Source organism: Salvelinus sp. IW2-2015, linkage group LG32, assembly GCF_002910315.2.
Source record: "Salvelinus sp. IW2-2015 linkage group LG32, ASM291031v2, whole genome shotgun sequence".
Classification (NCBI taxonomy): Eukaryota; Metazoa; Chordata; class Actinopteri; order Salmoniformes; family Salmonidae; genus Salvelinus; species Salvelinus sp. IW2-2015.
The window spans coordinates 3,036,913-3,064,814 of record NC_036871.1 but is presented as its reverse complement, the minus strand read 5'-3'; the positions used below and the strand labels follow the sequence as shown (position 1 = coordinate 3,064,814).

Below are 27,902 nucleotides of genomic sequence, written 5' to 3'. Positions count from 1 at the left end.
CTAGGCACAGATCTGGGGAAGGGTACCAAAACATTTCTGCAGCATTTTTAATTTAACTAGGCAAGTCAGTTAAGAATAAATTCTTATTTACAATGACTGCCTACCCCAAATGACTGCCAAACCTGGACGACGCTGCCCTATGGGACTCCCAATCACAGCCGGTTGTGATACAGCCTGGAATCGAACCAGGGTCTGTAGTGACACCTCTAGCTCGGAGAAGCAGTGCCTTAGACCGCTGCACCACTCGGGAGCCCATTGAAGGTCCAAGAACACAGTGGCCACCATCATTCTTAAATGGAAGAAGTTTGGAACCACCAATACTCTTCCTAGAGCTGGCCGCCAGGCCAACCTGAGCAATCGGGAAAGAAGGGCCTTGGTCAGGGAGGTGACCAACAACACAATGGTCACTGACAGAGCTCCACAGTTCCACTATGAAGCTGGGAGAACCTTCCAGAAGGACAGCCATCTCTGCAGTACTCCACCAATCAGGCCTTTATGGTAGAGTGGCCAGACAGAAGCCACTCCTCAGTAAAAAGGCACATGACAGCCTGCTTGGAGTATGCTAAAAGGCACCTAGACTCTCAAACCATGAGAAACAATAGAACTCTTTGGCCTGAATTCCAAGCATCACATGTGGAGGAAACCTGGCACCATCCCTATGGTGAAGCATGGTGGTGGCAGCATCATGCTGTGGGGATGTTTTTCCACGGCAGGGACTGGGAGATCAGTCAGGATCGAGGGAAATATGAACAGAGCAAAGTACAGAGATCCTCAATGAAAACTTGCTCCAGAGAAGACTCAAGGCTGTAATCGCTGCCAAATGTGCTTCAACAAAGTACGGAGTAAAGGGTCTGAATACTTATGTAAATGGGATATTTCAGTTTATTTGTAATAAATGTGCAAAAATTTCTAAACTAGTTTTTGCTTTGTCATTATGGGGTATTGTTTGTAGATTGAGGATTAAAAAAAATCTATATATTTTAGAATAAGGTTGTAACGTAACAAAACGTGGAAAAGGTCAAGGGGTCTGAATACTTTCCGAATGCACTGTACTCTCATACATGCAAGAGGGATATTGAGAGGCTGCAGATTGAACGCCATGCACTGCCAGTGCCATGTTTTCCTGGTTCCTTGGGAACTTGGTAACGGGGGGGAATACGTGCTTTCCTTAAAACTCATCAATCTTCTTCTGCAGGTATTTGAGGATGGAGTCCACCCCCTGCGAAGAGCCCCACACTCTCTTCAGCGCCTCGCACTCGCGTTCATTGGCCTGCTCCAGGGCGGCCCGGTTTGCGTTTCGCACCAGTGCTTTGGACTCCCGCAGGACCTACAGTGCAGCAAACAGAGCCCCCCCATCCGCCGAGAAAAAAAAAGCAAAAGGAAAGGAATATGACTTATGGATATGGATATTGGCATAGATTTGTTTAACATTTAACTCTGGGACATGACATGAGATCCCTTTTTTGTCAACAATGAAAAGATTCAGGAGAAATTCCGCAACATCCAGATATTGTGACATGATCTCAATTCAATGTATTGCTAAAAGCATTATATTAATTTAAAAACACACTCTTGGTTAGGGCCAGGATGATACCAGTATTGCAATACTCAGTCGTATCGTGGCAAGGAAACAAAACACAAAGCATATTTAACTTCTTTAGGAAAACAGCCCTAATGTTAGAAACAAATCATTATGTTGTCATCCAGTCACATTTATTTATTTTTCAAGTTATTGCACACAATATTTCACATACGGAAAGTTTTTAAAAAGGACCAAAGAGTTGACTGCTTTGTGTTGAATTTCTTTGCCATGGAAAAAATATGATACTGGTATCCCGGGAGACATTAAAAATATAACAATTCAAGCGGACACTACGGCTAGGAGTGTGTGTGCAGTGCATTTGAAAAGTTTTCAGACCCCTTGTTACGTTACAGCCTTATTCAAAAATGGATTAAATTTAAAAAATCCTCACAAAATACCCCATAATGACAAAGCGAAAATAAGTTTAGACACTTTTGAAAATGTATATAAACAAAACCCAGAAATACCTTAATTACATAAGTATTCAAACCCTTTGCTATTAGACTCCAAATTGAGCTCAGGTGCATCCAACTTCCTTTGATCATCTTTGACGTCCCTACAACTTGATTGGAGTCCACCTGTGGCCAATTCATTTGATTGGACATGATTTAGAAAGACACCTGTCTATATAAGGTCCCACAGTTGACAGTGCATGTCAGAGCAAAAACCAAGCCATGAGGTCGAAGGATTTGTCCTTCGAGACAGGATTGTTGTCGAGGCACAGATCTGGGGAAGGACACCAAAAAATGTCTGCAACATTGAAGGTCCCCAAGAACGCATTCATAAATGGAAGGCTCGTTCTAGAGCTGGCCGCACGGTCAAACTGAGCAATTGGGAGAGAAGGGCCTTGGTCAGGGAGGTGACCAAGAACCTGATGGTCACTGACAGAGCTCCAGAGTTCCTCTTTGGAGATGGGAGAACCTTCCAGAAGGACAACCATCTCTGCAGCACTCCACCAATCAGGCCTTTATAGTACAGTGGCCAGACAGAAGCCAATTCTCAGAAAAAGGCACGACAGACCGCTTAGAGTATGCCAAAAGGCACCTAAAAGACTCTCAGACCATGAGAAACAAGATTCTCTGGTCTGATGAAACCAAGATTGAACTCTTTGGCCTGAATGCCAAGCATCACGTCTGGAGGAAACCTGACACCATCCCTACGGTGAAGCATGGTGGTGGCAGCATCATGCTGTGGGGATGTTTTTCAGCGGCAGGGACTGGGAGACGAGTCAGGATCAAGGGAAAGATGAATGGCGCAAAGTACAGAGATCCTTGGTGAAAACCTGCTCAGGTCCTCAGACTGAGGCGAAGGTTCACCTTCCAACAGGACAAACACCCTAAGCACACAGCCAAGACAACGCAGGAGTGGCTTCGGGACAAGTCTCTGAATGTCCTTGAGTGGCCCAGCCAGATCCCGGACTTGAATACGATCTAACATCTCGAGAGACCTAAAAATAGCTGTGCGGCGACAATCCCCATCCAACCTGACAGAGCTTGAGAATCTGCAGAGAAAAATGGTAGAAACTCCCCCAATACAGGTGGCCAAGCTTGTAGCGTCATACCCAAGAAGGCTTGAGGCTGTAATCGCTGACAAAGGTGCTTCAACAAAGTACTGAGTAAAGGGTCTGAATACGTATGTAAATGTGATAATAAAAAATAAATATTAATTTGCTAAAAAAACGTTTAAAAAAAAACTGCTGTTCATTATGGGGTATTGTTTGTAGGTTGCAGGGGAAAAAATATTTTTATCCATTTTAGAATAAAACTAACGTAACAATGTGGGGTCTGAATACTTTCCGAAGGCACAGTGAATGTGTCGGTGGGAAAATGTTTTTGATGAGACATAAAAAAGCAAGAGAACAAAAGACCAAAGTGAGGGAGAGGGGGCAGGGTCGTACTGTGTGGAAAAGAGACGCCACAAATTATAAAAACAATTGAAAATCAAATGAAAAGGATGACTTACAACTGAATTACAAGTGACTAGCTCCCTAATGCGAACCATCACCTCCTGAGTGAAAGTCCCGGGCCACAGCACCTGGGACACGAGGCCTTTAGCGCAGGCCTCCTGGGCTGTCAGCTTCCGCCCACTCAGCAACATCTCATTGGCCTGGGAGAAGAGGGGGAGGGAGAGAGAAGACAAGAGGAGGGAAGAGGAGGGGGTGAGGTTAAGCAGGCAAAAGGACTGGAATAGTATTAATAGTAGTTCAGTCTTTTTTTAATAAAGAAACATTTAAAAGGAGTGGGGCTGTCCCACTCCATTCTTATTTGATGTATTGGACAGGATATTCCCCATGGCAGGAAAAGCAGCCCAGTGAGTGCTACACTTAAACAGTTCCCCACACTACATCTGTATTGCTGTGCTGGACTACTCCCCCTCGGAGAAGGATTTTCAGACAATGCCGTATGAACTCACCGAGGCCACGCCCATGATGCGAGGGAAGGTGAGGGAGGCGCAAGCGTCGGGTGTCTGTCCGTAGGTGGTATAGGGCGTCTGAAACCAGGATTTCTCGTTGGCCCAGACAACGTCACACAGCGGGAGGATAGAGGCTCCGAGGCCCACCGCCGGTCCATTCACAGCTACGATGATGGGCTTCTTGAATTGGATGAACGTGTTCACAAATGTCCTGAGGATGGGGATGACAGACTGTCTGCATCACCGTCTTCTGTGGCATCATTACAAAGACTATAAACTAAATCAAAATAAACAGGCGCACACTCCATATACAGTTTAAGTCAGAAGTTTACATACACCTTAGCCAAATACATTTAAACTCAGGTTTCACAATTCCTGACATTTAATCCTAGTACAAATTCCCTGTTATAGGTCAGTTAGGATCACCACTTTATTTTAAGAATGTGAAATGTCAGAATAATAGGAGAGAGAATGATTTACTTCAGCTTTTATTTCTTTCATCACATTCCCAGTGGGTCAGAAGTTTACATACACTCAATTAGTATTTGGTAGCATTGCCATTAAATTGTTTAACTTGGGTTAAACGTTTCGGGTAGCCTTGCACAAGCTTCCCACAATAAGTTGGGTGTATTTTGGCCCATTCCTCCTGACAGAGCTGGTGTAACTGAGTCAGGTTTGTAGGCCTCCTTGCTCGCACACGCTTTTTCAGTTTTGCCCACAAATTTTCTATAGGATTGAGGTCCGGGCTTTGTGATGGCCACTCCAATACCTTTGACTTTGTTGTCCTTAAGCCATTTTGCCACAACTTTGGAAGTATGCTTGGGGTCATTGTCCATTTGGAAGAACCATTTGCGAACAAGCTTTAACTTCCTGACTGATGTCTTGAGATGTTGCTTCAATATATCCACATAATTTCCCTTCCTCATGATGCCATCTATTTTGTGAAGTGCACCAGTCCCTCCTGTAGCAAAGCACCCCCATAACATGATGCTGCCACCCCCGTGCTTCACAGTTGGGATGGTGTTCTTCGGCTTGCAAGCGTCCCCATTTTTCCTCCAAACATGACGATGGTCATTATGGCCGTTCTATTTTTGTTTCATCAGACCAGAGGACATTTCTCCAAAAAGTACAATCTTTGTCCCCATGTGCAGTTGCAAACTGTAGTCTGGCTTTTTTATGGCTTCTTCCTTGCTGAGCGGCCTTTCGGGTTATGTTGATATAGGACTCGTTTTACAGTGGATATAGATACTTTTGTACCTGTTCCGTCCAGCATCTTCACAAGGTCTTTTGCTGTTGTTCTGGGATTGATTTTCACTTTTGGAACCAAAGTACGTTCATCTCTAGGAGACAGAACGCGTCTCCTTCCTGAGCGGTATGACGGCTGCGTGGTCTAATGGTGTATACTTGCATACTATTGTTTGTACAGATGAACGTGGTACKTTCAGGCATTTGGAAATTGCTCCCAAGGATGAACCAGACTTGTGGAGGTCTACAATTTTTTTCTGAGGTCTTAGCTGATTTCTTTTGATTTCCCCATGGTGTCAAGCAAAGATGCACTGAGTTTGAAGGTAGGCCTTGAAATACATCCACAGATACACCTCCAATTGACTCAAATGATGTCAATTAGCCTATCAGAAGCTTCTAAAGCCATGCCATAATTTTCTGGAATTCTCCAAGCTGTTTAAAATCATAGTCAACTTAGTGCATGTAAAGTTCTGACCCACTAGAATTGTGATACAGTGAATTATAAGTGAAGTAATCTGTCTGTAAACAATTGTTGGAAAAAGTACTTGCCAAAACTATAGTTTGTTTACAAGAAATTTGGGGAGCGGTTGAAAAACGAGTTTTAATGACTCCAACCTAAGTGTATGTAAACTTCTGACTTCAACTGTATAAACTCCCAGTCATTTCTTTCGGCATCACATTGCCTTCTTATGTTTTTCATTACAAAGACTGCCACTACAACACACAGCTAACGTGCTACTCATCAATTGTTCCACCTGTTCAAAATAACCGATGATTCGAGACAATTGTCTTCAAATCTGTCACTTGCACTGATCTGAAAGAACTGACCAGAGATAAAAATCAACCATTCCACCATTTTGTTTTCTCCAATCAGTGCAAATGATGTAAGAGGGACAGGACACATTTTTGGACAATCGAGAAAGAGCCAAGGTGAGCCTTTCTTTCCGTCCCTTTCTGACGTTTGTTTTTTTGTTTTCAACATTTGTTTTTTTCCCCCCTCTGAAAACAATCCACATACAAAATAGAAAACAAAAGTACACCCTTCTGACCTACCTAATGGTCTCAGCCATCTTGATGCTCTCTTTCTTGCGGTCGTCGGTGAGCCGTCTAATGAAGTAGATGAAGTCCAGGCCGAAGCAGAAGATGCTACCCACGGCGCTCAGCAGGACCAGCTTGCTGTCGTCTGCCGCCGCTGTGGCCATGGCACTCTGCATCTCCTTCATCACCTGAGGCAGCCATGAGAGGGAGACAATTATTATGGGCCAGTTACCTAGACACAGATGATTAAGAAGCACTTTAGATGGCGAGTTAACATTGGAAATACGTTTTAGTACAGTACAAGGCTTAATCCAGGAAACAAACCCAATATTTTTATAGGACCAGTATTTGACTTTCGTTTCAGATATTTTGCTTTCATTTATATTTGACTACCAACTGTTTGGAAAAGTTGGCATAACTAAACGATGAAGTACTACTATTCTTGGCCGGTAACGCCAATTGTCATGCAGTATAACAATTGTTTTGTTAGGGCAAAGACAAGACAGGCATATGACTCACATCGGGGTTAAGTGAGTTGTTCTCCGAGGACTTGGTGGAGAGCAGGATGTGGGTGAAGCCATCCTGCTTCTTGACGACAAGGTCCCTGTAGCGGTAGGCACTCTCAGTCTGCCGGACGCTGAACCGAAGGCGCTTGTCGAAGACCGAGCGCTGCTCCTCGAAGCGCCGTTTCCCCGCCACCCCGGAGACTGCAGTGACTCCTGCCACTGCACTCTGCAGGCTAGCTGTCCCATTGGCCGCCAGAGCCTCCATGAGTGTTGATGTACCTGGTGGATAAAAAAAAAATGGTGACAAAATAGAATGGTGACACAGCCTTTCTTAAAATTTGTCTGTTTAAATAACCAGGTAAATTAAATCTTTGGTACTGCCTGAATGGTTTACTTAGGTTCTACTCAACAGCAGATGAACAGTCCACCAACTGACTTAATTGACATAACTGTGTACTCATTCGTTTGTGGAGAAGGGGGAGAAACAACATTATAAAGAACTCAGTTTGCATGGCAGTGTCCCCAATCACTCCCTTCTGGCATTGTGGTCTACTTAGACCAGAGCGAGAAGTTGTAGACTACATWAAAAAAAAATCCTCAAACTACTTCTTAACATCTTAATTCACCGAGACCTGGGTTCAGTATACATCACAACAACAGTTATTGAAGTCTATTGAAAAAGCCTAGAGGACGATTACACGCCAGCAGGAGCAGAAAATATTTTTGGCATCTCAGATTGTTCTGGCAATTCTCACATAGAAACTTCCTTGGGAGGAAGGATGTTACACATGCTTTTTACATTTGTATCAAACCATTTCTCCCTATGAAATCATGATGAAAGTGGCCATTTTAGGCCCTTTCCAGACCAACAGTGTCTTCAGAAAAGTATTCACACCCCCGGGACTTCTTCCACATTTTCTTGCATTGGAGCCGGAATTTTAAATGGAATCAATTGACATGTTTTCACTGGCCTACACACAATACCCCATAATATCAAAGTGGAATAATGTTTAATTAATTTGTAAAATTTCCTAAAAAGTGAAATGCCTTGAGTCAATAAGTATTCAAACCCTTTTATGGCAACAATACCCCATAATGACAAAGCAAAAACAGGTTTAGATTTTTTTGCAAATGTATATAAATAAAATGGATTCAAATGTTTTCCCCCCAATCTACAAACAATACCCCATAATGAAAAAGCAACGTTTTTTAAAAACCTTTTTTTTGCAAATGAAAAAAAAAAGGAGCACATTTACATAAGTATTCAGACCCTTTACTCAGTACTTTGAAGCACCTTTGGCAGTGATTACAGCCTCGAGTCTTTGCTAGTTTTGTTAATTCAACCATTAAAATAAAATAATTATATATATCAAATTTCAATTATGATCTTGTCTCATCGCTGCAACTCCCCAATGGGCTCGGGAGAGGTGAAGGTTGAGTTATGACCCACCAAACCGTGGTCCTTAACACCGCCTGCTTACATCGGAACCCAGCCTGCAGGCGCCCGGCCCGCCACAAGCAGTTGCTAGAGCGCAATGAGCCAAGTAAAGCACCCCCGGGCCAAACCCTCCCCTAATGACGCGGGGCCAATTGTGCGCTGCCCTATGGGACTCCTGGTTACGGCCGGCTGTGACACAGCCTGAGATCGAAACTGGGTTTGTAGTGACGCCTCAAGCACTGCGATGCAGAGCCTTAGACTGTGGCGCCACTAGAGAGGCCCAATTCGACCATTTAAAAAACAAGCACACAAAACTTAAAAGCCATACATGCACATGAGTAAAATCATTGAGGATCACAAAGTCTATTTTCAGGTCTCTCGAAAGATGTTCGACCGGGTTCTAGTTCAGGCTCTGGCTGGGCCACTCAAGGACATTCAGAGACTTGTTTCCGAAGCCACTCCTTTGTCTTGGCTGTGCACTTAGGGTTGTTGTCCTGTTGGAATGTGAACCTTCGCCCCAGTCTGAGGTCCTGAGCAGGTTTTCATCAAGGATCTCCCTGTACTTTGCTCCGGTTCATCTTTCTCTCGATCCTGACTAGTCTCCCAGTCTCTGCCGTTGAAAAACATCCATGGTATTGTCCTGGTTTCCTCCAGACGTGACACTTGGCATTCAGGCCAAAGAGTTCAATTTTGGTTTCATCAGACCAGAGAATCTTGCTTCTCATAGAGTCCTTTAGGTGCCGTTTGGCCCAACTCCAAGCAGGCTGTCATGTGCCTTTTACTGAGGAGCGGCTTCCATCTGGCCACTCTACCATAAAGGCCTGATTGGTGGAGTGCTGCATAGATCAGTAGTTCCCAAACGTTTTATAGTTCCGTACCCCTTCAAACATTCAACCTCCAGCTGCACCAGGGTCAGTGCACTCTCAAATATTGTTTTTTTGACATCATTGTAAGCCTGCCACACACACACACCATACATTTATTAAACGTAAGAAGTTTGTCACAGCCCGGCTAGTGGGAAGTGACAAAGAGCTCTTATAGGACCAGGGCACAAATAATAATAATTTTGCTCTTTATTTAGTCATCTTACATAAAACCTTATTTTTTCATAGAAAATTGTGAATGAGAAGGGTGTGCTTGAAATTATGCACATACCTCTGCAATGTTGGCTTGTATTGGAGTCTCTCAGTCTTAAATACTTTTCCACATAGTCTGTGCCTGTGTTTCGTTTTCATGCTAGTGAGTGCCAAGAATCCACTATCATATACTATCACTATCAGGTACGTGGTTGCAAAGGGCATCAGTGTTTTAACAGCGAGATTTTCCAAAGCAGGATACTCTGAACGCAGCCCTATCTGGCAGTAAATTCTGATAACATTTTCACAGAACCGCTTGTTACAATTTCGATGAGGCTCTCTTGTTCAGATATCGGTAAGTGAACTGGAGGCAGGGCATGATAGGGATAACGAATCCAGTTCTTTGTGTCATCCGTTATGGGAAAGTACCTGCGTAATTGCGCACCCAACTCACTCAGGTGCTGCGCTATATCACATTTGACATTGTCCGTAAGCTTGAGTTCATTTGCACACAAAACAAAATCATACAAATGATAGAAAGACCTGTGTGTTGTCCTTGTTAATGCAGACAGAAGAGCTCCAACTTCTTAATCATAGCCTCAATTTTGTCCGGCACAAAGAATATAGTTGCGGAGAGTCTCTTTAAACCTAGATTCAGATCATTCAGGCAAGAAAAAACATCACCCAGATAGGACAGTTGTGTGAGAAACTCGTCATCATGCAAGTGGTCAGACAAGTGAAAATGATGGTCAGTAAACTTTAAGCTTGTCTCTCAATTTAAAAAAAAAGAACGTGCCCCTTGATAACCAGCGCACTTCTGTATGTTGTAAAAGCGTTACATGGTCGCTGCCCATATCATTGCATAGTGCAGAGAATACACGAGAGTTCAGGCGCCTTGCTTTAAAAAGTTTAACATTTTCACTGTAGTGTCCAAAACGTCTTTCATGCTGTCCGGCATTCCCTTGGCAGCAAGAGCCTCTCGGTGGATGCTGAAGTGTACCCAAGTGGCGTCGGGAGCAACTGCTTGCACGCGCATTACCACACCACTATGTCTCCCTGTCATGGCTTTTGCGCCATCAGTACAGACACCAACACATCTTGACCACCAAAGTCCATTTGATGTCACAAAGCTGTCCAGTACTTTAAAAATGTCCTCTCCTGTTGTCCTTGTTTCCTGTGGTTTGCAGAAAAGGATGTCTTCCCCCCATGAACGTAACGGACATATACCAGGAACTGTGCCAGGACCGCCATGTCTGTTGACTCATCCAGCTGTAACGCATAGAATTCACTGGCTTGTATGCGAAGCAGTAATTGTTTCAAAACATCTCCTGCCATGTCACTGATGAGTTGTGAAACAGTGTTGTTTGATGAAGGCATTGTCTGTATAGTTTTTTTGGCCTTTCCCCCAGCATTGTCCCAGCCATATCCACAGCAGCAGGAATAATTAAGTCCTCCACAATAGTATGGGGCTTGCCTGTCCTAGCCACTCGGTAGCTCGCCATATAAAACGCTTCTAGCCCCTTCTTATTAATGTTCTGTTGCTTTTATATATGTCTTCCTACTCAAAAGTAGTTCATTCTCGCTCAAAAAACTCCAGTGGCATGTTTTGAAGGCTTCATCGAGTTGTGAGACAGTACTTTTGCACATATACACACTGTGGCTGAGGAAAGGCACTACTCCCAATATAAGTGAACCCCAAATCAATGTAGTTCTCATCATATTTGCAACTCTTTGATGGTCCAACGTCCCTGTCTGTTGTTCGGTGCTTTCCCGAGTAAGGTGGCAGTAGCTCTTCGGCTGCATCAATTTCACAACTGTCAGTGTCCATACTAGCTGGGCTAACAACAAATGTAGAATTACTGATGATAGCATTGAATGTGCTCGTGGAAGCAGAACAACTTGTGTAGTCGCCAGGTGCAGGTGTAGAACTGCTGATAGTAGCAGTACTACCAGTAGAGCTGGTATGTGTCTATGGACGCAGGCCTTACTTTTTTTTAACCATTAGTCCATTTTCGAGCAAAAGGAATGAACAGCAGCTACGTTTGGCTACATATGGACCGTTAGTGGAATTCCCGCAAGAGTAACGGTTAATGTGACGATGTTAATTATTTGACAATGTGTTGTTATCTCGCTGAACACTAGATGATTACATTTTTTGGCAGTGAAACGAGGCTAATCAGGCGAGAGAAAAAAAACTCACCCAAATGTATAGCCCCGTTGGAAAATCTAAATGGACTGTTTGAAAATGTGAATCACATTTGTATTTAGCGTATCCCCGACAGCATCGGGTTCTTGGTCACCTCCCTGACCAAGGCCCTTCTCCCCCGATTGCTCAGTTTAGCCAGCTCTTGAAAGACTCTTGGTTGATCCAAACTTCTTCCATTTAAGAGTGATGGAGGCAAATGTGTTCTTGGGGACCTTCAATTGCTTCGACCGCATGGCTTGGTTTTTGCTCTGACATGCACGGTCAACTGTGGGACCTTATATAGACAGTTGTGTGCCTTTCCATATCATGTCCAATCAATTGAATTTACCACAGGTAGACACCAATCAAGTTGTGAAATCATCAAGGATTATTAATGGAAACAGGATGCACCTGAGCTCAATTTCTAGTCTCATAGCAGATGGTCTGAATACTTATGTAAATAAAGTATTTGTTTAAAAATGTTAATACATTTGCAAACATTTCTAAAAAGCTGTTAACACGTTGTTATTATGGGGTATTGTGTGTAGATTGGGGGAGGCATTTAAAAAAAATCTATGCACAAATGCACATTTGTGGCCTGCTGGAGGTCATTTTGCAGGGCTCTGGCAGTGCACCTCCTTGCACAAAGGCGGAGGTAGCGGTCCTGCTGCTGGGTTGTTGCCCTCCTATGGCCTCCTCAACGTCTCCTGATGTACTGGCCTGTCTCCTGGTAGCGCCTCCATGCTCTGGACACTACGCTGACAGACACAGCAAACCTTTTTGCCACAGCTCGCATTGATGTGCTATCCTGGATGAACTGCACTACCTGAGCCACTTGTGTGGGTTGTAGACTCCGTCTCATGCTACCACTAGAGTGAGAGCACCGCCAGCATTCAAAAGTGACCAAAACATCAGCCAGGAACACCTCAGAATCACTCCTTTTTGTTGGTGGTGTCTTGCTAATTGCCTATAATTTCCACCTTTTGTCTATTCCATTTGCACAACAGCATGTGAAAAATTATTGTCAATCAGTGTTGCTTCCTAAGTGGACAGTTTGATTTCACAGAAGTGTGATTGACTTGGAGTTACATTGTGTTGTTTAAGTGTTCCCTTTATTTTTTGGAGCAGTGTACTTTCCAAATGCACTGTAGTTACTCCACAATACTAACAAATGACAGAGTGAAAAGAAGGAAACCTGTACAGAATAAAAAATATTCCAAAGACATGCATCCTGTTTGTAATAAGGCACTAAAGTAAAACTGCAAATCATTTGGAAAATAAATTAACTTCATGTCCAGAAAAGCCAAATCCAACAACACATCACTGAGTACCACTCTTCATATTTTCAGGTATGATGGTGGCTGCACAAGGCCAAATATACACTGGAGTTGCTTACCAAGGCGACATTGAATGTTCCGGAGTGGCCAGTTTTGACTTTAAATCAGTTTGAAAATATACAGCGACTGAAATGACTGCAACACTCAACAAAGAGCTGCAGTTAGTTTCAGAGTGGGTGGCAAGGAATAAGTTAGCCCTAAATATTTTTAAAACTACAAGCATTGTATTTGGAACAAAACACTCACTAAACCCCTAAACCTCAACTAAATCTTGTAATAAATAATGTGGAAATTGAGAAAGTTGAGATGAGTAAACTGCTTGGAGTAACTCTAGATTGTAAACTGTCATGGTCAAAACATATTGATTCAGTTGTAGCTAAGATGGGGAGAAGTCTGTCTATAATAAAGCGATGCTCTGCCTTCTTAACAACAAGGCAGGTCCTACAGGCCCTAATTTTGTCGCACCTTGACTACTGTTCAGTCGTGTGGTCAGGTGCCACAAAAAAGGACTTAGGAAAATTGCAATTGGCTCAGAACAGGGCAGCACGGCTGGCCCTTGGATGTACACAGAGCTAATATTAATAATATGCATGTCAATCTCTCCTGGCTGAAAGTGGAGGAGAGATTGACTTCATCACTACTTTTATTTATGAGAGGTATTAACATGTTGAATGCACCGAGCTGTCTGTCTAAACTACTGGCACACAGCTCGGTCACCCATGCATTCCCCACAAGACATGCCACAAGAGGTCTCTTCACAGTTCCCAAGTCCAAAACAGACTATGTGAGGCACACAGTACTACATAAAGCCATGACTACATGGAACTATTATTCCACTTCAAGTAAAGCAGTAAAATTTGATTTTAAAAAACAGATTAAAAAACACCTTATGGAAAATTGTATAAACTGCCTTAAATTTGCTGGACCCCAGAAAGAGTAGCTGCTGCTTTGGCAGCAGCTAATGGGGATCCATAATAAATACAAAAAATATGGCAAGACTTAGAAATGGCTTTCTAGCAATGATCAACAAACAACTTGACAGAGCTTGAATATTTTTTTTAAAGAATAATGTGCAAATATTGTACAATCCAGTTGTGCAAAGCTCTTAGTGACTTATCCAGAAAGACTCCCAGCTGTAATCACTGCCAAAGGTGATTCTAACATGTATTGACTCAGGGGTGTGAATTCTTATATAAATTTGATATTTCTGTATTTCGTTTTCAATAAATTAGCTAACATTTCTAAAAACATGTTTTCAGTTTGTCATTATGGGGTTGTGGGTGTAGATGGGTGAGATGTATTTATTTAATCAATTTTGAATTCAGGTTGTAACAAAATGTGGAATAAGTCCGGGGGTATGAATACATGCCTCTTGTAAGACCTTATGATCTGTGAACCGTACATATACTCATTATAATGTGCTCTAACATATGGAGTATGTTAGATTCTGAAATACACATTAATTTATTTTACATTAATCTTAACTACCCTTTTTGATTTTGTTCATTTTAAAGACATATTGTTTGGAACGATATACTCTACAAGTACATCACTTTTCCAGAGTGGGCTCTCCGCTAATTCCGAAGTTCTGATAAATTTTTTATGGGCACCACCAACACAGCGAATGGTAAATGGATTACAAGGAATGCCCTCTGCTGGTGACTTGCTGAATGTGCAATCCTAAAGGAGGGCTGAGATTGGTTAATGACCTATAATGTACATTTCTATGTATAAAATGGGTCATATCGTTACAAGTACCAAGAGAGCCCACTCTGGAAATGTGATGCGTTTGAAGAGTATATTGTTCCAAACAATATGTCTAAAAATAAGCTAAATCAAAAAGGGTAGTTTTGATATCCATTAAATAGTTCTAATGTTGAATAAATTAATGTGAACATTTGTATTTCAGAATCTAGACATACTCCATATGTTACAGCACACTATTAGGAGTATAATGACACTAAGATGTCTGTATCATGTACAGTTTATGGATCATAGGGTCTTATAGGATGCATGTATAGGTAAAAAAGGCCTAAAATGGCCACTTTCATCATGATAAATGTAAAAAACATTTCAAACATCTTTCCTCCTAGTGAAGTTGTGAGAATTGCCAGAAAAGTAATCTGAGATACCCAAAAATATTTGCCGCTGGCGTGGAATTGCCCTAGAGCCTTACCTTTCCCATTGAGTGTGCGTATGGATGCGGGTGTTATGGGGACTTGCTGAGGAATTAATGGGCTTTGAGTCCTGGGCCGGGTCCCCATGCGCGCTCTTTCTTCCCCAGGCCCCAGCAACAACCCTGGAGGCTTTTCCAAAAGGGCCACCTCTGGGGGCACAGAGTCCTGCTCCTGACCCCCTTGCTCCAGACAGTGGGCCGCCTCGCTAGGCGAAGACTCAGAGTCCGCCCGGCTGCTCATGGGGCTTTTGGGTACCAGGATTTTGATCCCGGACTTCGCCAGGTCCATGCTCCGACGCACCGTGCCCACCGGAGAAGCCGCAGGCCCGCTTGTGAAGCCAGGTCTACAAATGTCACCGGTGGCCGAAACACTGTACTTTTGGCTCAAGTTAAGCTGCATGTTCGTTCTAGTGTGTGCCACGCCAGCGTCAAGTGGTGGCAACTGTTTCGAGATGGCCGTAGCTGCTGTGGTGGGCGAAGAGTCATTCCCGTGTTTTACTAGAGCATGGCTTCCTGCTCCACTGGGTGGCTGAGGCCTGCAGATCTGTTTGCGGGCGTTGTTTCTCGAACTGTGGCTGTGGGTCGTGCTGGGAGTGCTTCGAGTGGAGCGCAGTAAAGTACTGTCTCTCTGTCTTTCGCCGTGTTGCCGATTAAAATCGTGGATGAACTCCACACAGGCAGAGAGGTGTGTCTCGGGCTCCCAGGTGTCCCCCTCGTAGCCATAGCCCCTCCAGCGCACCAGGTACTCAATCTTTCCCTTCTTGTTCTTCCGTTTGTCCACAATTCTCTCAACCTGTAACAGAATTTTAAAAATAGTTGGCAGTGGCAATGACTGGATTCAGGGCAGTCACTAAGTCACAAATCATGAGACTAAAACGTAACGGCTATAGCATACAATGGGCTACGTGACGTGAGAAACAATCAGCCATATGGTGAAATCATCTGTGATATTCCAGGGTCGTATTCACCAGGCACCCAAATGGACAAAAAAGGACAAACAGGGCAGGACTCCCTAAACTTGTCCAAAAAGAAATGCTTGTTTTTGGTATCCGTTTGCACTAATGAATACAACCCTGCTATAGCTTCTTCGAACACCCTCAGATCTCCAGTAGGATGTTTCTAACTCGGGGTAGACCTCAGAAATAAGGCAACCCCACATATATTGACCTAGCCTAGAAGGAGGCACCTAGGAACAGAGTTGCCATCTATCAAGGACATTTTCATTAACCACTGCCGCCCTCTGTATAATCAAGGACCCCAGCCACATCAGTCATGAACTGTTTTCATCCCAATGGTCTAGCCATAGTATTAGACCCAGACCACCAGCTCCAAAAATGCTGTTTCTACCCACAGGCGTGTGACTAATGAATAGAAGATTTCATGGCTAATTGGGCCAGTTTTTTTTGTATTGGCCTACTTTACGATATTCCTCCTATAGGCTTTGATTTTATAGATATATTGCGGATTAGTGTAGTTATTTGTGTGTTTAACCCAAACTGTCTGTGTGTAAGATTCTCAATGTAGGCAATTTAACTACAGGTAAATGGCAAACTTGAACAAAAGACAACATCAGCATGTTGAGTTTGAAACTAAAATGTTCAATGTAACTTTACTCCATTACCTCATATAGTATAAATAGGATAGGCTGGCTACTTGTAACAGTTCACCTATCGCCCAGGCCATGTGTGAAAATTAATATTCACCTTTTCATAAAAGCATGAAAAACTTTCAGATATGGAGCCATCCCAAAAGCAGCTCATGGTTGCCATTTCCTGTTACAAAAAATGTATAGTGAACAAAAATATAAAATGCAACAGTTACAGTTAATATAAGGAAATCAGTCAATTGAAATAAATTCATTAGGCCCTAATCTATGGATTTCACAAGACTGGGCAGGGGCGCAGTCACTTGGGAGCCAGGCCCAGCCAATCAGAATGATTTCCGCCCATGAAATGGCTTTATTAAAGACAGAAATACTCCTCAGTTTCATCAGCTGTCCGGTTAGCTGGTCTCAGACCATACCGCAGGTGAAGAAGCCGGATGTGGAGGTCCTGGGCTGACGTATGTTACACGTGGTCTGCGGTTGTGAGGCCGGTTGGACATACTGCCAAATTCTCTAAAACGACGGTGGAGGTGGCTTATGGTAGAATGAACATTCAATTATCTGGCAACAGCCCTGGTGGACATTCCTGCAGTCAGCATGCCAATTGCATGCTCCCTCAAAACATCTGTGGCATTGTGAGAGAACTGCACATTTTAGTGGCCTTTTATTGTCCCCAGCACAAGGTGCACTTGTGTAATAATCATGCCATTTAATATGCCACACCTGTCAGATGGCTGGATTATCTTGGCAAAGGAGAAATGCTCACCAAAAGGGACATTAACAAATTTGTGCACAAGATTTTTGAGAAATAAGCTTTTTGTGCGTATGGAACATTTCTGGGATCTTTTATTTCAGCTCATGAAACATGGGACCAAGACTTCACGTTGCGTTTATATTTTGTTCAGTAGGTAGCCTAGTGGTTAGAGCGTTGGACTAGTAACCGAAATGTTGCAAGATCGAATCCCCGAGTTGACAAGGTAAAAATCTGTTGTTCTGCCCCTGAACAAAACAGTTAAACCACTGTTCCCAGGCGTCATTGAAAATAAGAATGTTCTTAACTGACTTGCCTAGTTAAATAAAGGTAAAAATATATATAATAATATTTTGCGTCATATCTCCTGTACCAAACATAACATGGAAAATGTCATATCTACCCCTGTGTTTCGATGGTCAAGGATTACAATCACAAACAGTTCAGATTATTATATAAAACGATGGACTGCCAGGGTAAGAAAGCAAATTCAAATCGTTTCTGACGCAATAGAATATTATTTCTGTGGCATACAGGGCCAAACTGTCGTCTTCTGCGGTTGTCTTTTCCCTGGCTGTAAAGGTGGCTACTGTGTGACACTGTAAATTCATGGAGCACAGAAAGGCCTTTGAAATTGTCTTGACTCATGGACTTTGATTTCATGGGCACAGACAGTATGTACCTCAAGCGCTTGTGGATCCCAAATGCCACTCGCCAAATTATATTTCAGAAGAGAACATGTCCATTTTGGAGCAATTCACAATTTTCCTTTATGGACTCAGTCATGATAACATCAATCAAGCTCATGTTGAAATGTTCATGAAGAAAAAACAGAAAATGAGCAAATCCACCCACAAATTATGCATTGGTGCAGCACTTCAAACTCAATGAATACTAATGTTCTTTATATAGCCCTTTTCACAACAGCGATTATCAACACCCCGGCCTATACTCCCAAAGACCAAGCAGCAGCAAAGGAAATAAAGAAAAGATGGAAGGAACCTCCTTCAGCTGTACCAAGTAGAAGGTTGGAGTGCATATGACCATCTAGGCCAGACAAATTGTCAATTTAGGCAAGAGAGTATGTGATGAAGATTCATGGCATGGATGACCAACAGGGTCATAGAAGATCAGTGTACAACTCTCTAGCCAGAGAGCTGTCCACATAGGCCGACAAAGATCTAATATTCTATGCTTCAATCCACTTCATCCCCATATGGTCATAATGCTATAATGAGTCTATATCTGGGCATTCTGAGAATGTGGCCAAGTCATCAAAAACAGTCTCTTGATATGCTGTGTGACATTTTGTCTTCTTGTATAGCTTACTCTAGTGCATTTTATTCGTCCAGAAGACGCAGCAGATTCTGTTGCGACATCAACTGCTGAAAGACTCCATCCTTCTTATGTCGTTCTTGGGGTTAGCAGTGTGCAGTTGCTCCTGCCTTAGCTTGGTATCAATGGTTGACTCCATTCATACATTTTCAGTAAAGCAGAATCAGAAATGGTTGATTCTGCATTACCTCTAACCTGAGCTTCATTTTCAAGCATTATGTAACATTTAAAAAGTGTAATCCAATTTTCAAATCAACATAAATAATATTATATTGCGTACCAGTGGTGAGGCAGACAGTGGTGAAGCTGAGGCAGGCTGCAATGCAGGAGGTGAAGGAGACGGAGAGAGGAAGCAAGCCGAGAGAGAGGTTAGTAGTACAGTGGTTCCAAAACTTGGGATCCCCTGAAATTGAAATAGGGTCCCATGAGAGAATCTTTAACCTTATCAAACACATTAATAACTTCCTTCTCTTCAAATTGTCATAAAATACACAATTTTAGAGCCAACTAAGGGCCTTTTACAGTGTTAGAATGCACTGTCATGTCATTATTTGTTGGGACAGCATGTTGGGGCGAGTGACTCTGAACTTAGAATGGCTAGCCCCAAGTCGTTATATATTAATTTTTTTCTTGAGCATTTTGCCCCATTACTCCTGCATACTTTGTTGACTACAAACTTTCTTTACCCAACCGTGGGACAGACTGTTTCCACACTCGGGACTCTGACTATTAGTTACACAGACTTTTGGCCTCCCATCCTATTCTAACCACCTCTCGCCGGCTTTGTATTCATGTTACCTGATGAAATTGCTGTTACAATATGATCTTGTTGCCATCTGATGCACATTCAGATTAGAGGTCGACCGATTAATCGGAACGGCCGATTAATTAGGGCCGATTTCAAGTTTTCATAACCGAAAATTTTGGACGCCGATTTTWTTTTWTTTTTTTTACACCTTTATTTAACTAGGCAAGTCAGTTAAGAACATAATCTTATTTTCAATGACGGCCTAGGAACGGTGGGTTAACTGCCTTGTTCAGGGGCAGTCAGCTCTGGGATTCAATCTTGCAACCTTACGGTTAACTAGTCCAACGCTCTAACCACCTGCCTCACGAGGAGCCCGCCTGTTACGCAAATGCAGTAAGAAGCCAAGGTAAGTTGCTAGCTAGCATTAAACTTATCTTATAAAAAACAATCAATCAATCATAATCACTAGTTATAACGACACATGGTTGATGATATTACTAGTTTATCTAGTGTGTCCTGCGTTGCATATAATCGATGCAGTGCGCATTCGCGAAAAAGGACTGTCGTTGCTCCAACGTGTACCTAACCATAAACATCAATGCCTTTCTTAAAATTAATACACAGAAGCATATCTTTTTAAACCTGCATATTTAGCTAAAATAAATCCAGGTTAGCAGGCAATATTAACCAGGTGAAATTGTGTCACTTCTCTTGCATTCATTGCACGCAGAGTCACGCTATATGCAACAGTTTGGGCCGCCTGGCTCATTGCGGAACGGTTCCGTATTTCACTGAAAGAATAAACGTTTTGTTTTTGAGATGATAGTATCCGGATTCGACCATATTAATGACCTAAGGCTCGTATTTCTGTGTGTTATTATGTTATAATTAACTCTATGATTTGATAGAGCAGTCTGACTGAGCGAAGCATTCATTCAAACAGCACTTTCCTGCGTTTGGTCAGTAGATCTTCGTAATGCTTCAAGCATTGCGCTGTTTATGACTTCAAGCCTATCAACTCCCGAGATTAGGCTGGTGTAACCGATGTGAAATGGCTAGCTAGTTAGCGGGGTGCGCGCTAATAGCGTTTCAAACGTCACGCGCTCTGAGACTTGGAGTAGTTGTTCCCCTTGCTATGCATGGGTAACGCTGCTTCGAGGGTGGCTGTTGTCGATGTGTTCCTGGTTCGAGTCCAGGTAGCGGCAAGGAGAGGGATGGAAGCTATACTGTTACACTGGCAATACTAAAGTGCCTATAAGAACTAGAGGTCGACCGATTAACCGGGGCCGATTTCATGTTGTTGTCATAACAATCGAAAACCGATATTTTATTTTTACACCTTTATTTAATCTTTATTTAACTAGGCAAGTCAGTTAAGAACACATTCTTATTTTCAATGACGGCCTAGGGGGCAGAACGACAGATTTTTAACCTTGTCAGCTCGGGGGATCCAATCTTGCATTGATTACATTGCACTCCACGAGGAGCCTGCCTGTTAGCGAATGCAGTAAGCTAAGGTAAGTTGCTAGCTAGCATTAAACTTATCTTATAAAAAACAATCAATCAATGACTGTCATTGCTCCAATGTGTACTTAACCATAAACATCAACGCCTTTCTTAAAATCAATACACAAGTATATATTTTTTAAACCTGCATATTTAGCTAAAAGAAATCCAGGTTAGCAGGCAATATTAACCAGGTGAAATTGTGAAATTTCTCTTGCGTTCATTGCACGCAGAGTCAAGGTATATGCAACAGTTTGGGCCGCCTGGCTCTTTGCGAACTAATTTGTCAGAACTTTACGTAATTATGACAACATTGAAGGTTGTGCAATGTAACAGGAATATTTAGACTCATGGATGCCACCCGTTAGATAAAATACGGAACGGAATAAACGTTTTGTTTTCGAGGTGATAGTTTCCMGATTAGTCAAAGGTATATGGTTTAGAGAGAAATAGTCGACGCGTTATAATTCCTGTAATAACTTGCGGGCTGAATTTGAAAGGGGTTCCTTCGTTATTTTATCGTTCATGTCTTCCATAGAGAATGTCTTGATCTACTTCAAATAAGGTCTGTGTTTCGTGCAGGCTTAAACCGCCTCAACGTTTTGATACCCGTGTAAATCTCACTAGGATAAGGTAACGTTTGTCAACATATTTTCACAAATCCACTCTACAATTTTTTTTATCTTCGCTTATATTTAGCCAATATTGATCAGAGTTACCTTGTCCTATGGATATCTACAGTTATAAAATTGGCACGGTGATGTAAGCCTACACGAAACACAGACCTTATTTTAAGTGAATCTAAAAAATATCCTATGGAATAAATGAAGGAACCGCTTTTCAGATTTTGCTAGGTATCATGGGAATTATGACTCGCACTTTGGTTGTCAATTCTTACCATGCCCATTATTAAAATAGGATTTCCTGCATATAGAAATTAAGGTTTTTGTTTTCAACATTCATCACAGGTAACTTAAACTCTATTTTTATTCAAACAGTTGAGAGTATGTCTCCTAAGCAGACTCTTCAGTATCATTGTCACTTCAGAGCTGTGTGCATTTATGTATTATATTAAGTTAAAATAAGTGTTCATTGTTCATTCAGTATTGTTGCAATTGTCATTATTACAAAAATGTGTGTGTGTGTGTGTGTGTGTGTGTGTGTGTGTGTGTGATATATATATATTTTTTTAAATAAAATCGGCCGATTAATCAGTATCGGCTTTTTTTGTCCTCCAATAAATCGGTATCGGAATTGAAAAATCATAATCGGTCGACCTCTAATAAGAACATCCAATAGTCAAAGGTATTTGAAATACAAATCATAGAGAGAGAAATAGTCCTATAATTCCTATAATAACTACAACCTAAAACTTCTTATATTGAAGACTCATGTTAAAAGGAACCACCAGCTTTCATATGTTCTCATGTTCTGAGCAAGGAACTTAAACGTTAGCTTTCTTACATGGCACATATTGCACTTTTACTTTCTTCTCCAACACTTTGTTTTTGCATTATTTAAACCAAATTGAACAGGTTTCATTATTTATTTGAGGCTAAATTGATTTTATTGATGTATTATATTAAGTTAAAATAAGTGTTCATTCAGTATTGCTGTAATTGTCATTATTACAAATAAAAAATAAAAATCGTCCGATTAATCGGTATCGGCTTTTTTGGTCCTCCAATTATCGGTATCGGCGTTGAAAAATCAAAATCGGTCGACCTCTAATTCAGATGTCATGAATCAGCACTGCAGAGCTCTCCCTGTACTATGCCATGCCTTGATTGTATTACTGTTGATGATATCTGGAAATGTGCATGTCCACCCTGGCCCATCTACTGTTGCTAGTGCCAATTCTGACTCTGCTTCACTGATTTCTGCTCTTGTAAAAGCCTGGGTTGTCTGCACATTAACACTAGAAGCTTATTACCTAAAATGGATCAATTGAAAGTGTGGGTTCACAGCTCCAATCCAGATGTGTTGGTCATTACTGAGACGTGGTTAACCTCTCTTGGGTAGGGGGCAGTATTTTCACATCCGGATGAAAAGCGTGCCCAGAGTAAACTGCCTGCTACTCAGCCATAAAAGCTAGAAAATGCATATTATTAGTAGATTTGGATAGAAAACACTCTAAAGTTTCTAAAACGTTTTGAATGATGTCTGTGAGTATAACAGAACTCATATGGCAGGCAAAAACCTGAGAAAAAATCCAACCAGGAAGTGGGAAATCTGAGGTTGGTTGTTTTTCAACTCATTCCCTATTGAAGATACAGTGGGATATTAGTCATGTTGCTTCCTAAGGATGTCAGTCTTTAGAACCTTGTTTGATGCTTCTACTGTGAAGTGGGGCCGAATGAGAGGGGAATGAGTCAGAGGTCTGCCAGAATGCCTTGAGCTCGTGACGCTCGTTCACGTGAGAGCGAGCTGTGTTCCATTGCTTTTCTGAAGACAAAGGAATTCTCCGGTTGGAACATTATTGAAGATTTATGTTAAAAGCATCCTAAAGAATGATTCTATACATCGTTTGACATGTTTCTACGGACTGTATTATGACTTTGTGTCTGAACTTTTGCCTGGACCTGCCCGCGCGTCGTGAGTTTAGATTGTGTACTGAACCCACGAAGCAAAAGGAGTAATTTGGACATACATTATGGACTTTATGGAACAAATCAAACATGTATTGTGGAACTGGGATTCCTGGGAGTGCATTCTGATGAAGATCAAAGGTAAGTGAATATTTATAATGCTATTTCTGACTTATGTTGACTCCAACATGGCGGATTGGCTTGATTTGTCGTCTGAGCGCCGTACTCAGATTAGTCCATTGTGTGCTTTTTCCATAAAGTTTTTTTTTTTTTTAATTTTTAAATCTGAGTATTTCTGTTTTTGATTTGGCGCTCTGCAATTTCACTGGATGTTGACCAGGTCACCCCCTAGTGAGGTTAAAGGTCCTCAATGATGTCACCATTGCCCTTGATTCTAAGCAATATTGTGCTGCTATTTTTATTGACTTGGCCAAAGCTTTTGATACGTTAGACCATTCCATTCTTGTGGAGAATTCAATACTAAGGAGTATTGGTGTCTCTCAGGGGTCTTTGGGCTGGTTTGCTAACTACCTCTCTCAAAGAGTGCAGTGTATAAAGTCAGAAAATCTGCTGTCTTAGCCACTGTCTGTCACCAAGGGAGTACCCCAAGGCTTGATCCTAAGCCCCACGCTCACAATTTAGAACAACAACATAGCTCAGGCAGTAGAAAGCTATCTCATCCATTTATATGCAGACCTATACTCAGCTGGCCCCTCCCCAGATGTTGTGTTAAATGCTCTACAACAAAGCTTTCTTAGTGTCCAACAAGCTTTCTCTACCCGTTAACCTTGTTCTGAGCACCTCCAAAACAAAGGTATGTGGTTTGGTAAGAAGAATGCCCCTCCCACATGTGTGAGGTAGTCACCTTATACAAGTACCTAGGAGTATGGCTAGACGGTGCACTGTCCTTCTCTCAGCACATATCAAAGCTGCAAGCTAAAGTTAAATCTAGACTTGGTTTCCTATATCAGAATCACTCCTCTTTCACCCCAGCTGCCAAAATATCCCTGAATCAGATGACCATCCTACCCATGATAGATTACGGAAACATAATTTATAGAACGGCAGGTAAGAGTGCTCTCGAGCGGCTAGATGTTCTTTACCATTCGGCCATCAGATTTTCCACCAAAGATCCTTATAGGATACATCACTGCACTCTATACTCCTCAGTAAACTGGTCATCTCTGTATACTCGTCGCAAGACCCACTGGTTCCTTATTTATAAAACCCTCTTAGGCCTCACTCACCCCTATCTGAGATATTTACTGCAGCCCTCATCCTCCACATACAACACCCGTTCTGCGAGTCACATTCTGTTAAAGGTCCCCAAAGCACACACATCCCTGGATTGCTCCTCTATTCAGTTCACTGCAGCTAGCGACTGGAAACACTCAAACTGGACAGGTTCTCTTCATTCAAAGACTAAATCATGAACACTCTTGCTGACAGTTGCTGCTGCTTTGTGTGGATGTATTGTTGTCTCTACCTTCTTGCCCTTTGTGCTGTTGTCTGTGCCCAATATTGTTTGTACCATGTTTTGTGCTGCTACCATGTGTTGCTACCATGTTGTTATGTTGTGTTGCTAACCATGGGGTGCTGTCATGTGTTGATGCCTTGCTATGTTGTTGTCTTATGTCTCTCTTTATGTAGTGTTGTCTCTCTTGTTGTGATGTGTGTTTTGTCCTATATTTATTTTTTAATCCCAGGCCCAGTCCCCGGAGGCCGCCTTTTGGTAGGCCGTCATTGTAAATTAAATAAAAAAAGATAAATAAAATTGAGTGAAATACAGTATAAAGACAATTTAAATACAATTTAATATTATTCTCATGTCTATAAAAATCTATTTTTAAAACAGAGTAGTGAGGTAGACAGTGGTAAGGATGAAGCAGTCTGCAATGCAGGAGGAGGAAGAGGCAAGCAGAGAGATGTTAGTAGTCAGGGGTCGCGTTAAACACAGGATTTCACATTTTTCACGCAGAAAAGGAAACAAAACGTGGAAGAAATATCACGCTGTGTTTTGAAAGCGCAGATCTAAAAAGGCTTATTTTTGTAAATTCTGCACCGCTTCAGTCAGGGTTCGCCCCAAATCATGAATGTAAAAGGACTAATTTCGTGCTTCATTTGCACATCTCTACTCGGATTTTTCTCCGGTAGCAAGTTAAAAATGCAAGATTAACTTCAAGCAAAACATTAGGAAATGTAGCTGGCTATAGTCCCTCTATGATATACAGAAATATGATGGCCATGCATTGTTTTTGCAAAAAATACCTTTTTTATTGTAAACTAATTTACTTGTGTGGCTGCTAGCCAAATAGCGTTGCACAATTTCATTTTCTGCCGAATGTGTTGCACTAACATATTTTGTGTGAAGAAAAACTAGAGTTGCACACCCCGCATCCCTCTATTGAGGCAACAAACAAAAAAAATCTATATGAAACGCAGGTGAAATGGTTTAAGTACATCCATTTGTTTGATGGTCCGCGTTTATAAATTGCTGAATTCTGAAAGTTAATTCGACCCCTGGTACTGTAGAGAAGTATTGTAGTATATTACATTATACTGTAATCTAAATTGGGATTAAGAAAAATATACACATAATTAAAAATCACAGTGCAGTTATCACAAACGTAATCTTTCGTGTTATAGGCTAACTAAACGATAGGCTATAAAGGCCTGGGGGAAGTTGTAAAATGTAAATAAAACCAGAGAGGAAGAGGCACATTTTTGGCTACTTTCGTGAATTTGTGAGACACAGATTACCAAGATATGCACACAACTATTTCTGCCCCGGCCGCTCGCTACCTCTTGCTGGCTCGCCTGCTCCTTCTCTTCTCTAATGATGCGAGTGTGTGCTCAGTCTTCGGTCTGTTGGATGTAGAATATCCTAGCCTATTCATTGATTACAGGCTGTACTCTACTGACTTTGCAAGACATTGCAAGCCAAGAAATTGTGAGATATAGCATGTGATTGCATATAGATAAGCCTAGTGCACAGTTCTGACTGTCTGCCTGGTGGCCGACCTGCCTATACTGTGCCCCTCCCCTCTCTCTCCGTATCAAATCTTGACAGTCAGGATGGGAGTCGACACCAGGAGTTGACAGTCGAGGAATCAATTATTTTGGAGTCGACTCTCCACCACTATGTCATCGTCGTTAACAGCTGGGAAAACGTCAATGAGGAAAGCGACAGCAGCGAAGTCCTACAGTATATGGCAATACTTTGAGAAGTTAAATGAGAAGGAAACGCAAACTTGCGAGGTGGAATTGAGGTACATTAATGGTAGTGCAAGGTGCAATGCTTAACCATCTGATTTCCCCTTGTGGCCAATTCAATTGCAGTCATTCTGTTACAGATCTTTTGGTCACCGTTACCAATTTGGTAACAGAGTGACACATTTTCATCGCTTAATAACTCAAAATTGTTATCCGTAAAAACACTAACTAATTGGTAAGTCTACCCCTACTTGTTACTCCTCGGAACGGACAATAGCCACCAGGAGGCGTTTTATATCTGAAAATGTTCAGGGCCCCAAACTATACAATTGTACCAAGTTTCATGCCTTTGGGAAGTTCACATATCACCTAAAATGTGGCACATATCTGCCTGGACTACTACTAACAACGTTAATAACTGGAAAGCATTCACATAATTACATATAGAATAGTACCTCTGTGAAAGCATAAGCCTACAATGTTAGCTACATTGATTTGTTTAAAAACCTGGCCACAAGACCTAAGTTAGAGGTGAGGCAAAACCCTCTTGCTTCAGAGACTGTAGCACCCAATAGCTAGCTAGTTAGCTCACTCACTAGCCTAGCTTAGGCAAGTTGGTCGGGTAAAATAGCCAAGAACACATGACATGCATCGTCGGTATCACTGCTAACTAACGTTGGCTAACGAACAGTCAGCAAGCTAGCTATCGTTAAGGTGGCCCAATTTCGATTTAGTAGGCAACTTCCTGGACTGAAATTTTTATGAAGCTCAAGCTAATATGAGGTGTCTTTCAAGCCAGGTGGCTGGCTAAGAAGCTAATTTAGCTAGCTACACGAACAAAAAAACATTTCAGCTAGCTAGCTAGCTAGCAGTAGATAGTAGCTAACTCACCTCATAAAGCTCTTCCGAGGCCATTATAAGTTGCAATTTCTCTCGCCACTTGGCTAGCAAATCTTATTGGGTTATTAAAAGGACCTCCAGATTTGATGAAGCCCAGTTAACGTTAGCTGTCTTTGGCGTGCTCCCAATCCTCGTAACGTTAGCTAGGTACTCGGGGTGGTGTTCTGTCCAGCCCAGCATGAGAACTTTTTTTCTCTGGGTCTGTGTGCGGAACTATTTATTTTGCGCTCACAGCTGCGCATGTTTTTGCGCATAAGAATGCG

The 27,902-nt window shown here is 42.0% G+C and overlaps 1 protein-coding gene across 2 annotated transcripts; it reads right to left on the bottom strand.

Annotated features, from left to right (window-relative positions):
• Positions 1 to 967: 967 nt before the first annotated feature.
• Positions 968 to 27,902, bottom strand: LOC111957297 (chromodomain Y-like protein). 2 transcript variants are annotated; one of them, XM_023978090.2, is made up of 8 exons: positions 27,631 to 27,902; positions 16,699 to 16,767; positions 14,996 to 15,788; positions 6,797 to 7,062; positions 6,293 to 6,465; positions 3,995 to 4,205; positions 3,545 to 3,688; positions 968 to 1,327 (listed from the first exon to the last, which is right to left on the bottom strand). In XM_023978090.2, the coding sequence occupies exons 1-8, from the start codon at positions 27,652 to 27,654 to the stop codon at positions 1,169 to 1,171; spliced, it is 1,839 nt and encodes a 612-aa protein (XP_023833858.1). In that variant the 5' UTR covers positions 27,655 to 27,902; the 3' UTR covers positions 968 to 1,168. The 2 variants fall into 2 exon arrangements, with proteins under 2 accessions (XP_023833858.1, XP_023833859.1); XM_023978091.2 differs by lacking the exon at positions 16,699 to 16,767 and having other exon boundaries at positions 27,631 to 27,895.